Source organism: Ovis canadensis, chromosome 3 (genome assembly GCF_042477335.2).
Source record: "Ovis canadensis isolate MfBH-ARS-UI-01 breed Bighorn chromosome 3, ARS-UI_OviCan_v2, whole genome shotgun sequence".
Lineage (NCBI taxonomy): Eukaryota > Metazoa > Chordata > Mammalia > Artiodactyla > Bovidae > Ovis > Ovis canadensis.
This window is the reverse complement of record NC_091247.1, coordinates 41,857,350-41,871,653: the sequence shown is the minus strand read 5'-3', so window position 1 is coordinate 41,871,653 and position 14,304 is coordinate 41,857,350. Positions and strand designations below refer to the sequence as shown.

The 14,304-nt window shown below is 38.8% G+C and overlaps 1 protein-coding gene across 5 annotated transcripts in view; it reads left to right on the top strand.

Annotated features, from left to right (window-relative positions):
* The window catches only part of MEIS1 (Meis homeobox 1), a 146,115-nt gene that overhangs the window by 111,522 nt on the left and 20,289 nt on the right, over positions 1-14,304 (top strand). For all 5 annotated transcript variants that reach the window (XM_069580337.1, XM_069580336.1, XM_069580338.1 and 2 more), the window contains one exon: positions 8,015-8,091. In XM_069580337.1, the coding sequence (XP_069436438.1) occupies positions 8,015-8,091 (77 nt within the window). The remainder of the gene's footprint in view (positions 1-8,014; positions 8,092-14,304) is intronic.

Below are 14,304 nucleotides of genomic sequence, written 5' to 3'. Positions count from 1 at the left end.
ATATGTTTTTGGTTTTACAATGTTTAGCTTTAAAAGGGAATGGAGAGATGGGAAAGAATCATCAGTGAAAGTGTAGCCAAGTGGAGAAACTCAGAGGGAGGCCGACCTGGCTCCAGATCTATGTAGCTGTGAACCTTTGTGCATGTTTTAGGACCTAGCCAAGCCTCAGCTTTCTCATCTGCACAGTGGAACTGAGCATAGTCCCCACTCCTAGGGTCACAAGATATATCTGGGTAAGCACATGTCCTACTGACAGTCTGGAAGAGTCCAAACGAGCTGTTACTTAAAGTGATTCAAGAAGGACACACAAAGGAAGCACCTTTTCTCCCCTGTTCCCACCCCTACCCCCATTCCCTACTCCTCTTACCCTGTTTTTCTTATAGGTTTTTCTGTGTTTCCTTTTATAGCCATGGTTTCCTACTAAGAGAATCAATATTCAGGGGATTCATTAATAATCATAACTGTTCAAAATAATTTCAGCACTCTTCATGAATTTTAATCCTTTTAGAAGGATATAAGTAATTGCTAATGTAGAGTCTAAATTTTATATCTTTAATGCATATATTTAAAAATACTCCTGGAACATATCTATAGCTACTGAAGAACAGATCTAAACATTGTTATTATAATAGAATTGCAAGCAACTTAAAAAACGTTCCCAATTCAGAGGATTATGAATGTAGCCTAATGTAGTATGCTTTTTTTTTCAATTTGGTGTTTTTATTTTATGTTTGATGGATATTTATAAGAAATTAAAAGACCAGATAGATGAGACAGGGAATGCATTGTAGTATTAGCCTCTTACAATTAACTCTATAACAACGCTTTCACTGCTGTGTATTGGATAGTCTCATTAGTGCAAAACTGAAGACTGTTACTAAATACTCTCCAGTGTTCAATTTTTCCTTCCACACCCATGTCATTTTCATGTGATAAGATCAAGTTTAGAGATTCCTACCTGACCTTCCTGCTTGCACACTTCCTACTAGCAACTTCTTATAACCACTGCTGGATAGACAAGAAATTAGAGGGTTTGTCTGGAAAATGGCTCGACTGGGCTTCGGAAAAAGCCAGTGCTGAACACAGTCTGAGCAGCTAGGCAATCTGGGACCATTCGTTGGTTGAGAATTAAGAAAGCAAGTTGAAATCCTGTAACTTCACTGATGATGCTCCAAACATTTTTGGCTTCTTAGCCAGTCCGGACCCCACCACCCTTCTTCTTTTGATTTCAGCCCGTGTGAGGATGCAGGACTCAACTGCTATGCATTCAGGCTCTGCTCTTCCACTGCACGGTACTCTGCTTTTGTAATGCAAATAGGAGGCACAAAGTGTCTCTTTGATAATGTGCAGTCAGAAGACAAAAAAGCATTCACTGAAACAGTAAAACTAATTCATAAAGCTGAAAGACAATAGGGAAGCATTATGGATTTTTTTAAAGGAAAGAAGTATCCTAGATCAATGTAATTGTCACAGTGTAAGCTATTCATAGTCAGTGCAAAAGGGGAAAATGGCTGCAAGTTTATTTAAAGTGGCAGAAGTTTTTATAGGCAAAAAAAGATGACGTTAAACAAATACAAATATATTTGGTTAACAAGCCTCTGCTTCTGCTCTTAGAGGTCACATACATAGCTGGTTATTTTAATTTAGATCTACAATATTCCCTTAGTGACAAGAACTCAGTAGAAGTTTTAAAAGAACACAGAGATACAATGGTTAAGAGCCATATGGTAGTTTTTTTTTTTCTTCTTCTTCTTTAAAGGGAGTATCTCTCCATCACATACCAGAGTTTAGCTCAAGGTCAATTTATATTAATGCATTAAACTTGGCTGTGGAGGAGGCAAAGGGCTGGAGAAAAAGGGATAAAAGAAGTTCCGAAATTGTTCTTCCAACATATTCAGCCAAGCAACAGAACATTGCCTTGATAAGGGTGATATTGGACAGTTGCCATAATTCCTCCTGTTAGATTCAGCTCCCCTGGTACCTATTCCCATACCTTTTAAAGTATAGCATGTAACATTTTGCTTGAAAATTGCTTCCACCTCTATTGCTTTGTTATAGCTGTTTTGCAGTTTCGGTGGAGAGGCAGTTCTGTGTCACAAGAAATTACTAATCTGAGGCTTGAGAAGGGGCAGTGTAGCTTTCCATTATCTCACCAGTGAGCTCTGTACAGGATTATTTTCAAATTTTCTGCTGCCATTACAATGAGCTGTTAGAGTGGGCAAGGCAGTGAGGGAGGGAGCATTATTGAAACTTGGTTACCAGGGTAGATAAGATAAAGTTCATCACTGTCTTGGCATCCACATTTGCAGTCAGGGGTGGAAGATTTGATGAAAGGAGTACATTTGGTCAAGGATATCGTTAAGATAGAAGGCTGGACATTTTCCATCTGTGTGCTGAAGAGTTTTCTTTTCCCATTAATGCGCATCTCAGAGTGGGCTGGATTGTTTAAAGAAATAAGTTTTCTTCCAGTGTATTGTAAATTTGTAAATACCAGATAACCAACATCAGGACCCCTTCCCTATTCTCATCTCAAGCACAAGATTGGAATTGGACAGAGATAACTTTCTTTAGAGAGTTGCCATTTTCTTCCTGTCACTTTCTATCCTCTCTCTCTGGTAAAAGGACAGTTCAGACTTAATTTTTATGTAAGCTATTTTTAGATTTTTTTTTTTTTCCAGACAACCTCTATTTCTGCTACACAGGACACATACTCTGGGGATCATTTTATTCTTTGATGGGGTTATTGAGCCATCACTGCTATCCGAGGTCATTATTAGAAGCCACACTGCAGTTCCAGAAACATAGGAAGAGTGGCAAGTGGTGTCTATTTCAGCAGGAGATGGGAAAGAAGTCAGGGTGTTGATTATTGAAATCAGGATGGTCATTGAGGGAGTTCTCTCCTTTAGCTCGGGTTCCACTGCCCACAAGCCACTTGTTTTCCCTCTGAGTCCAGCAGCTCTGCTCTCTCCAGGGAAGCCAGCCTAATACATGTGTGCAGGTTTAATGTTGGAAGGGAGGGTCAGCTTTACCCATACATAATCACTGTTTTATGGCTTTCACTCATTCCTGAGGTGTTAATGCAGATCAAATGGGAAACACTCCAGAAAGAAGCCTTGCAGCTACTGCCCTGCTTCACTCTCCCGTCTCAATCGTTAATTCTTATTGTAAGATCTAAAGTAATTTTGTTTGCTCTCTTAATGCGTTGCAGTTCTCCCAGTGGCCCTTGCATATCCTTTCTCAAATTCCCATCTTGATCAATTGTTTGCAAATAATTAAGCTTTTAAGAGATAATGGCAGGAAGCTAATGTACACAACAAAGGAGAGGTCTCCCGTCACTGTCTATTGGACTGTGGTCAAATTTGCTTTGATATCCCACAGTGATTAGGATGGTTGGTGTATCTGGCAAGTGCAATCCCTCTTTCCTTCACGAGAACCCACTGATCTTTCTTCAACCAGTGTCCTTGCTAGTTAGATGCCATAATAGCAAAGGTGTTCAGGAAAATGGCAAGAGGGGCCTAGCCCTGTGGTTGCAATGGTTTGAAATAAATTTTCTATTCTCTTCCTAAAATGGCACTCCTCCTCTCTTTTGTAAAATGACATCTACCTTTGCCCTTCTCATGGTCTCCCTAGCCCTATGAGCGGAGCGCAGACTAGGCTTTGAATGTTTTCACAGCAGCCTTGCCTGTGGCATGTGGGGTTTTTGTCAAGTCATTTTTTCTTTTTAAGTCTACAAAGGGGTAACTCAGACTGCCCAGAAAATGCTTATCTAGTAAAGATGATTAGGGTTTAAGACAGTTAAACATATTGGATTTCAGTTAAAAAGCCTCCTTTTTGTGAAATTTTTGGCTGAGTGTGGATTAACTACCTGAAGCCATGGCTTTCATGGGATTCTAGCAATTATGGATTTTTATTTTTTCAGGGAGTGGAAAGTTTGTGGGACACTAGGTCCAGGAACTGTCAGAAAAAGAAAAATATCCAGTTGTCCTACCATAGACAAAGGTTTAGGAATCTTGTTGATACTTTTCCCTTAACAATGACTAGATTATTATGATATTTAATTTCATCCAGGCTCATTCATTTCTATTAAAAAATATATCCTGAACAACTGAAAATTGTTTAATGGAGACAGAGTGCTGGGTCTCCATAGCTTGAGGCTGCCTGGCAATTATGCTGCATGAAATTAGGCACAGTTTGTTCCAATTACTTAAAATCAGATCACATGAAAAGTGACAGAGGGGAAAATAAAAGGGTTGAACTTTCTCATTTTATGATATTTAAATTATGAAATCAGAAACTGCATGATGTAAGGAAACAATCTAAATTTGCGCTGACAGTTTGCAGGCCATAGATTGCTCTTTGAAGCTATAATGATTCAGGTGACTTTAAAGATCCAAAGAGAATTTTCCTGACACTCCTTGCATATATAAAATGTGAATCTCTTTTGCTTTCTAAGAATTTATGTAAAATTTGCTCACAAACAAGCATGCAAAAATACTCTTGAAAACACAGCACAAATAAATGACTGTGACAATTCTCAATTTTCAAAGTAACTAAAGGTAAATGGCATAAATATTAATTTTCATACAGTTCTGGTCATAATATTAAAACACAACTAACAAGACAGGGCAAAAGGTGTTACCATTCAGCTGTAGTGAAGAGGGACCATTGACATGTTTATTAATTCTTTCGAAAATCACTGAAAGAAGACCTGGCAAAACTGGAAGCAAATTATATTATAGAAGATGTTACAGATTGGAAATGACTTATGTACATCAGTATACAACCCTGTATAGCGAGTAGTACCAACAGCTAAATGCTAGAATTTGCATATTTCAGGTGGGCTTTTATTACTTAAGAATTGCTAGCCTGGAGAACTCCCAGATGATAAAATCAAGGAAGAGTTGTCTGTTGTTCAAAGTCTCATAGTTAGTGAATAGCAGTGTAATCCATACAATCTAATAGGGTCATATATAACTATGTAGTTTTCAGCTAGTATAGACGGAGAGCTACTAGATGTCTGTATACGTGCTTTGTGCTCCGTTGTGTTAAACTCTATGCAACCGCATAGACTGTAGCCCACCAGGCTCCTCTGTCCATGTAATTTCCCAGGCAAAAATACTGGAGTGGGTTGCCATTTCCTGCTTCAGGAGATCTTCCCAACCCAGGGATCAAACCCATGTCTCTTGAATCTCCTGCATTGGTAGGGATTCTTTACCATTGTCCCACGTGGGAAGCCCTAGAACTAGTATTCACTCTTCAATTCAGAGGATAAGATTCATTTGGCTTGTACTGTGTGGCAAATATTTATGCAACAGGAGTCGTGTTTTAAACCTTGGGGCAGTGAATTGCTTTTAGGTCAGTGTTCAATCATGAGATTTTGCTTGTGATGACTGGCATCCTGGTGAGTAGGGTGATTGTCATCTGTGATCTTCACCGATTATGGAGGTGATATACTTTGCTTTGAAAAGAGTGGGTAGCTATCACTTTTCGGAATGAAGTAAGAAAAGTAGTGCTGTGGATCTTGGATTGGGATGTTTATACTTCCTATGGGCTTTGAAAAAAATCTTATCACACATTTTGATGTTGCATTTGAGTGGAGAGTATCTGTGTATCATGGCAAGTTAGACCCATTCCTTTGTCCCATCAATATTTACTGGTTTCCTTTATGTGAAGGTCTGGGCTTTAAGGATGGTGAATGAGACAGTTGAGGGTGTTTGAGATGCTAAATGAGTGGGAAAAGACACATGACCAAGGAAAGAAATAATCAGAATGGGTGTTTCTGAGTGTGATGCTTGCTTTTATGAGGATAAAGCAGGGAGAATGGTGTGAGAATGATAAGGAGGTGGGGGGGGAGAGTGGGGAGGGGAGGGCTTGGCATTTGAGCTGAGACTTGACAATGACATTGGAGTAGGAACTTGCGAGTAGGAACCTACTTGGTGTGTTGGAAGAACGGAAGATGGCTGAACAGAAGGTGAGGCGGGGTGAGGAGAGACGATACCATCTGGGAAGTGGGTGGGGCTGGATGGTGGTGAGTCTTGCAGGCAAGGTGAGTATTCTGGAGGTTCTTGAAGGGGGACAGGAATGGAGATTATGAAAGGCCTTGCCACACCCTTCTGTCATGAAGAGGCTTAGATGCTGGATGGGAAGCAGGAAATATGCTTGGGTCATGTCGCTGCCGATCGTGCCAGCCCCTGGCCAGTGTCCTCACCTGTGAAACAGGAGGGACAACAGATTCCATTTATGTCCCTCAAAGGGATATAATGGGGATTAATTACCACTTTGTCTGTAATATACTCGAAGCTCTTAAGAGAGCGGCACTATATTCCATGAAAGCAAAGCCTTATTCTAATTGTGTATTTATTGATTAAGTGACAATCAAGTCACAATGCTTATGGGAAAAATGGCTACATCTCTGCTTGTCACAAAAGAATCCCATGTGTATAGATACAGAACATATTTAAACTTACATATAAGAGCATTGAAGTGGTCATTAACAAGACTTCTAAGCATCTAATTGGACATTATTAATAAGATTGAAAGCTATGTTAATTAACATTCAATAGACCAGAATTTAATTTCTGATGGCACTGTACAGTAAAATGGAGAGTTGGGGTGCCCTTTCCCTTTCGTATAGAGAATAGAAGGTTGAGTATCAGGACAGTTTTTATCTTGGGAGAGTTTATTGGGGTGCAGTGTTCAAAATAGCTAGTGTCTCAAATAGATGGAAATAGCTTCTAATAGAAGCTGTCCTCAGCTCCTCTCCCAGGCTTTAGAAATGTATATTTCAAACTTAGATATAGTTGACTATTAAATAGAAAGTATCTGTGCCAAAACTAATCTTAGTAGAATTCTAAACATTTTTACAAGAAGTATGGATTTCATTTTATTATCTAATCATGTAATATTTTTTGTTCACTCTTAACTCCTGAGACTTGTTCTTTGCACGCAAAATGTTCTGGTCTTTGACCTTACTACACTGGCGTGTGTTCAGAATCCTAGAGTATGTTGACATTCAGATAGGGAACCAACTTTGGTAGAATTTCATTTGGTTGTGCTTTACAGAAGAGTTGAAATGAATGGTGTTTTGTTTTTTTTTTAAATACACCCACTTCAACTTTGATATGGAGAAGGCAATGGCAACCCACTCCAGTACTCTTGCCTGGAGAGTCCCATGGACAGAAGAGCTTGGTGGGCTATAGTCCATGGAATCTTGAAGAGTCGGACACGACTGAGCACCTTCACTTTCACTTTTCACTTTCATGCATTGGAGAAGGAAATGGCAACCCACTCCAGTATTCTTGCCTGGAGAATCCCAGGGACAGAGGAGTCTGGTGGGCTGCCGTCTATGCGGTTGCGCACAGTTCACACGATTAAAGCAACTTAACAGCAGCAGCTGCAACTTTGATATTGGTATCCAGCAACATGGTGTGTTTTTTTGAGAGGAGAATGTGATGCTAACAAAGTGCTTAGTTTCTGGGGGCCTAGGCTGAGCTTGTTGGTCAAATGGTCAGCTTTAGAAATCTGTGGTTCTAGAAAAATATTATGTCAAGGTGGTACACAAATTTTGTATGTTCAAAAAGGATTTGTTATTTTAATCCTATAAAATACAAGGAAGATCCTATTGAACTTTCTGTGTTTGTAACAAGTAAACCTGTTAAAGAATAAACTCAGTATCAAGGTTCTGCAAGTATCCTAAGTAGCTATTTATACACTTCACTAATCTTTGTAATTGGCTGGTCTTTTACTGCCATTAATTAGATGATGTAGTATTCCATTAATAAGAGTGACACACCTCAGCATTTTTACCTTTTATTATAGACCTCAGCAGACATTTAAGTTATTGACAAGACCGCCTCAAATTGCCTGATGTACACACACGTATATATGTGTGTTTTTAACAGAGCATATGTGTTTACTATTGAATCCCTTGCACCTAGCGTTGCACCTGTTGTGATGTGCACATTGTGTGTTGGGAGCATACAGGTATACACCTATCCTTTTTGTCCTTTTTCAGCACCCTTACCCTTCTGAAGAACAGAAAAAGCAGTTGGCACAAGACACGGGACTCACCATCCTTCAAGTGAACAATTGGTAAGTAATTTGGCTTTGTGTTTGCACACAATCTGCTTTCCCCTCTGGCAACCTGCAGCTCTTGTTTTGCATTAAGAAGACACACCCAGTTTTCCCTGGTGGCTTGTTGATCCAAAGGAGAGAACACAGATGAGCCAGAGCACTTACTAGATTAGAAAAGAAAACACTGTATTGTTTTACACCTCCTTTATAAATTGACAAATTTTAGGCATAGTAAAAATGTTTAATTCATTTAGCTGTGGCTCAGTAAATGTCTCACTTTTTTTTTTTTATCTTTAAGGATGATCAATAGAAAGAGTAATATCCTTGTTTCTATGAAACAAGAAACTCCACTATCACATCTGTTAGATTTTAAATTCGCTGAATAACTAAGCTCACTGAGAATTTGTTAGACTGTGCATTCCAGGATGGACAGTCCGTCCTTCTTATCTCCCAATGGAAAAAAGGAAAAAAAAAAAGGTGTTTTTACTTTGAAGCTATTCAAAACTTGATGGATCTCAGGGTTGTATAATACTGTTTCTAAGTAAATATATAAATTCCTGTTTTGGGAGAGAAGCTGAGATTATGTACCAAGGATAGCCAACAATATTCTGACTTAATGTATAGCAGTGCGGCAAACAGCCTTTGAGGAAGTATGATTTATTACCCTTTGTGATTGTGCGGAAAGCCAGGTTCATATAATCACCCAGAGCTAGTGTCATATTTGAAGGGTATCGAAATCTGATCTCCTTTAAAACTAAGTGTATCTAATTAATTGTCCCAATATTTTTAGATTAGTGTTTATGATGGGGAAACCTTATCCTCTTTGAAGTAAAATGCAGAAAAGGCCCAAAGCCTGATTGGGGAAAAAGGAGACCTGAGAATGCCAGTCTGCAGACAGAAGTGTTTCTTTCTGTTCAATAAGTGTCAAAGATTAATATTACAGAATCTCTGATTACATGGCCTAATCCATTTTGGTGAATACGTTTGTTCTTGATGTCCATTGCACCTACATTAACAGACTCTTCTCTGTTAGAGAGCCTGGGAGCCTTTGGGAGAGATTTCAGATATATTAAGCCCCATTACAGAAAATGTAATTTCTGTCAATATAATCCCATGTATTCTTCAATTTAGTATTTTAGAGATAACAAGCTACTTACAATATATTTGCCTTTGGAGGATTAATTTACAAAGTGCACTATCTTCAAGACACAGACAGACCCATATAAGCATTGCTTGTAAGGGTTATCAATTTCTGTGACCTTATGGCAGCCTTAGGAGATCAATTTTTGCAGCCCTTTTAGTCAAGTGGATCAGGAACCAACAGAAGACATACTTACCTGAGCATGTTACTGGGAGTCTTGTGGCTGCTGCGGGTTTTTTGCTTGCCTCTTTTTACCTGCAGCTATATCTTACTTTTCAAGATTCTTGATATTGCATACTTGAACTGTCTTTCAAATTTTTCTGGACAGTATTATAGGGCAGACTATCCATTTTGCATGCGTGCCTAAATTCCTACATATTTTAAAAGTTAAACTGATGTGGAGGCAATTTGAATACAATGGAGGCTGTACAGATTTATTTCTCTGGGAAATGATCCCCTTTGAGGGCCAAGGAGTGGCTGGGCCAGCTCTCATTAAGGAAGGCAACAGGTTGCCCACTCAGGTGAGCTATCACACACGCAATCTCTCTTCCTCTTCAGTGTTGCTAGAAAACTCTATCCACAAACATCGTTACCAGAGAACAGATTCCAATACAAGCTGCTTGTTACAGGTAGACAGCCTCATGGGATATTTCCTCTGGGTGCTAGGGCAGGCAGACATTCCTGTGGCACAGAGCCGGACACGGCTGTCTTTTCATAGATTCTCTGCACAGTAATCACAGTCGGACTTCCTCGGTTTTGTGATTAAGAGGGAAAAATAAGGACTTTAAGAAGTTATCATACATACCAGATAATAATTTTTCAACATAGATGCAGACTCTACCCTAAACTTCACTATGATATTCAATTCGGCACAGGCACGTAACTTGAAAATCACTTTTCCTTATAACCTGGGATGTAAACCCAATTCTCTTCTCACCTGGCACCATATACTGTGCGTGTGCTCTCTGCTTCTGTATGAAGTTAGAAGTGACCTCTGCTGGCACTTCATTGCTTCGCAGTTGGCAACTGTTTCAACTCTACAACAGCTTTGTGGTGGACGAAGGATCCTCAACCTCTGTTAGAAACCAAACCGCACAGCAGCAAGTGGGAGATGGGTGAGTGAGCCAAGCTGTTCATCTGTATTTACAGCTGCTCCCCATCTCTCGCGTTACCACCTGAGTTCCACCTCCTGTCGTATCAGCGGAGGCATTAGATTCTCACAGGGGCTCAAACCCACCTGTGCTTGAGTCATCCTGAAACCACCCGCTGCTGACCGGTCTGTGGAAAATTGTCTTCCACCAAATGGGTCCCTGGTGACCAAAGACTGAGGGCCACTGTGGTAGAGAAATTCCCCTCCAGTAGCTGAAAGTTGTAAGAGAAGTTGTTTCTCTTACATTTGGTGAATAATGACATTCCCATGTTTGATTGGAATTTTTAACGGTGTATTACTTTTCATCCAAACCTTCTCCTTTTATGGAACGGATAACTGATTTCTTTTTCTCTGGACTTTGAGTTGCAAATATGAGGCAAAAATGGGGAAACCCAGATGGCACTGTATTGAAACCCAAGATGCGAGAGAATCTTAAATGATGATAGCAGACTTGAAGATGGAATAACACAACTACAAAGTGGAGTTCATTTTTCTTTATCATCATAAAAAAATTATAGAGTTTTTTTGAGAGCCTTTTCCCATATTTGAACATCAAACCCACATTACCTCACTCTGGAAATAATAATTTAAAAAAAAACCCGCTTCATAAGTATTTTAGCATTTCCCTTTCACTTCATTTAGGCACAACATTTAAAATTGTGGGTCTTCCTTTTTGGATTTTTTAAGACTTGTTAACACACATGTACATTTTGTACAAACTATGAGTCACTGTTGAAGAGATTTAATAAAATGCTGAAGGGCAGTTTGGGTGTAGATCAGTCATAATTATTGGCAGCAACATAATGTATTGAAATACAAATATGAATGTGAAAAATATAAACTCATGTCGAGTTGTTAGCTTGTCATAGAAACCCTGGGTGATGCAGCTTGAAGTTAGATTTTGACAGAAAAATGAGATGAGAAAAGTTTGATGCATTGTAATAATTCTTTCATTCCCTCGCTGAACTAATTTTGCCCCTTTTTAATTGAATTGACAAAGTAATGTATTCTACCTGCCTTGGCTGACTAAGGACAAAGCAGATGGGATTTGGTGGGGAGAGGGGATCACAGGGAGAATTTAAATGTAAAACAACAAGACAGATTTGATTCATTAAGAGACAATTTGAATTAAAAGAAATAACTTTTAACTTGTATGTTTTGTCTATATATCAGAGTACAAACAGAGAGGAGAAATCATAAAATGGTTGGTACTAGCACTTTGTAGGAATTGGGCTCTAGGATGGAATGTGACATTTATGAGATGAGACATTGTAGCAAAAATCTATGCCAAGACATTTTTTGAGAATTGAGGCAATTATGCAAATAATTTGGGTAAAAATATTTTACCTAAATTATCCAGCTATTTGAGGTAACTGCATGTTTTTAAAAAAATCAACCTCCATAACTAATTGCCTAAATATTTCTATCTATTAGCATGCTATGGTAGACGTTGACTTAAAGCATAATAATTTTTAAAATATATTAATAATGTGTGCTATAAATATATGTATCTTCTTCCTTTTCTCTCTCACTCCCAATTATGTTTTGAGCCAAAAATGATAAATAATAGCATTTGATGCCTTTTTGTTTTTTCATTGTTGTTGTGGTTGCAGTAAATACTTCAGTTATATCAGGGTAAAACTACTACTAATATGTTGACTGTCATTTAAGTGGAAACTTCTTAAATTTTTAGATTAGATGGTTATATAGACCTTTTCATATGAAGGTAGCACTTTGAAGAAAACAAACACACATATGTACAATGTCAATACTAGGTTCTTTTCTCTCCTGAATACACCAACTTTATTCTTTTATATTGAAAATATGTGTCAGTTCAGTTCAGTCTCTCAGTCGTGTCCGACTCTTTGCGACCCCATGAACCGCAGCACATCAGGCCTCCCTGTCCATCACCATCTCCCGGAGTTCACTCAGACTCACGTCCATCGAGTCCATGATGCCATTCAGCCATCTCATCCTCGGTTGTCCCCTTCTCCGCCTGCCCCCAATCCCTCCCAGCATCAGAGTCTTTTCCAATGGGTCAACTCTTCCCATGAGGTGGCCAAAGTACTGGAGCTTCAGCTTTAGCATCAGTCCTTCCAAAGAAATCCCAGGGCTGATCTCCTTCAGATTGGACTGGTTGGATCTCCTTGCAGTCCAAGGGACTCTCAAGAGTCTTCAACACCACAGTTCAAAAGCATCAATTCTTCGGCACTGTTCTTCACAGTCCAACTCTCACATCCATACATGACCACAGGAAAAACCATAGCCTTGACTAGACGAATGGTCAAATAAAGGCTCCCTTATAAGTTTTCACAGCCATGTTGCAGACTTGGGAATTCCATATGATGAAAACTTGTGCCTGCAATTATATCTTACTTGCTGCATGCCTCAGATAGAGTTCTGGCCTAGAGTGTACTGAATAAATGTTACGTTGTCTTTGTTTATCCCTTCTCATCTGTGTACTTTCCCATTAAGGCCTAATGTTCCATGATTACTCTGTTGTCTCTCACAGGGCAATGGGTTTTAGGTGCAAAATAGATAGTTAATTTGAAATACAGCATTGATGTGGACAGAAGAATCCCTCTCCATCAACAGAGTGCCTAAGATTTCAGGGAACATGGGAACTCCAAGGTGACACTTTACGGAACCATCATAGCTATTCAAGTTCTCAGATTTAGTACACATACCAGATTTTCCTAGTTTTTTCATTTGTTGTCTTCAAAACTACAAAGCATTCAGGCATCACTTCCCATTGATTACCAGTGGCAGGGGAAGTATGTTATTTTTGGAGGTTTCAGCCATTGGTAGGTAAAAATGAAAATGTAAACTTATTGTTTTTAATAGGATCGCTCTTATTATAATAAACAGATTCAACTGTAAAAGGTCAAGTTTCTTTCTGAATTATGGTAATAATGTAGCAAATAGTTTTATAAGTAATCAAAGATTCTATAAATATAGGTACCTGTGTAGATGTAAATGTTAAAACATTCACAAATTATCCTTTCAACTTCTGAGATCTAAAAATCAATAGGGGTCACAGGGTTTCATAGAATTGCTCTGCTTTTTCTTCCAACATAATTTAATAATACATTTTACAGATGTTGTTTAAACATTAGGCACAGATTGTTTTGTCAATAAAACTAAACAGAGGCATGACACAAAAGCAAGGAAAACAGATGTAAAAAGAAAAAAGAGTGCACCAAGCAAGGAGGGCTGGGTCATTTGTTTCCTATTCACTACAAAATGAAAGTGCAGAGTATACAGTGATTTTCCTTGCCTAGGAATCACCTAGGGATGGAACCACTTCACACGTAAGAGGTAATTTTATTAAGCAGGTGGTCTAACTTCTTCCCTTGAGAATTTAAGTGTAACCTACATTTAAGGTAGACTTCCTAATTGATCAATGGAGTAACAGGTGCCCTATTTTTAAAAGGAGGAGGAAGAGAAGGAAACATATAAATAGAACAGCTCTCCGGCATCTCTCAGAATGGGTTGTTGTTCTCCAAGCCATAGTTAATTGCTATGCTTTTCACCTTGAGTGTCAATTCTAATAATATTACCTTTACAGGAGCTTACTCTGGGCTTAGATTAGAGCAATGAGTAATACTCACTAGATAAAATACTGTCTAGTTGCTCATGAGAAAATATTGAAATCAGTCAAAAAATGTATAGCTTGTATATTGCCTCAGACAGAGCTGGCGAGGCGCCAGGCAGGCAGGGTATTATTTAGGAAAGCTGAGCAAATAGCTCGCAGGGAAAAGAGCTGTGAATTTTGAAACCTTCAGGTATTGTCATGTCAGAGAGTCTTAGGAGTTCAACAGAGATGCTGCTTTTGTCTGCAGATTTTAAAAAATTTCCAGCAAACAAGCCTCTTTGAAAATGACTCTGCAGTCAGTGAAATATACTTTGTTACAGGTTTTATTCCTTAGTTTACTCAGAG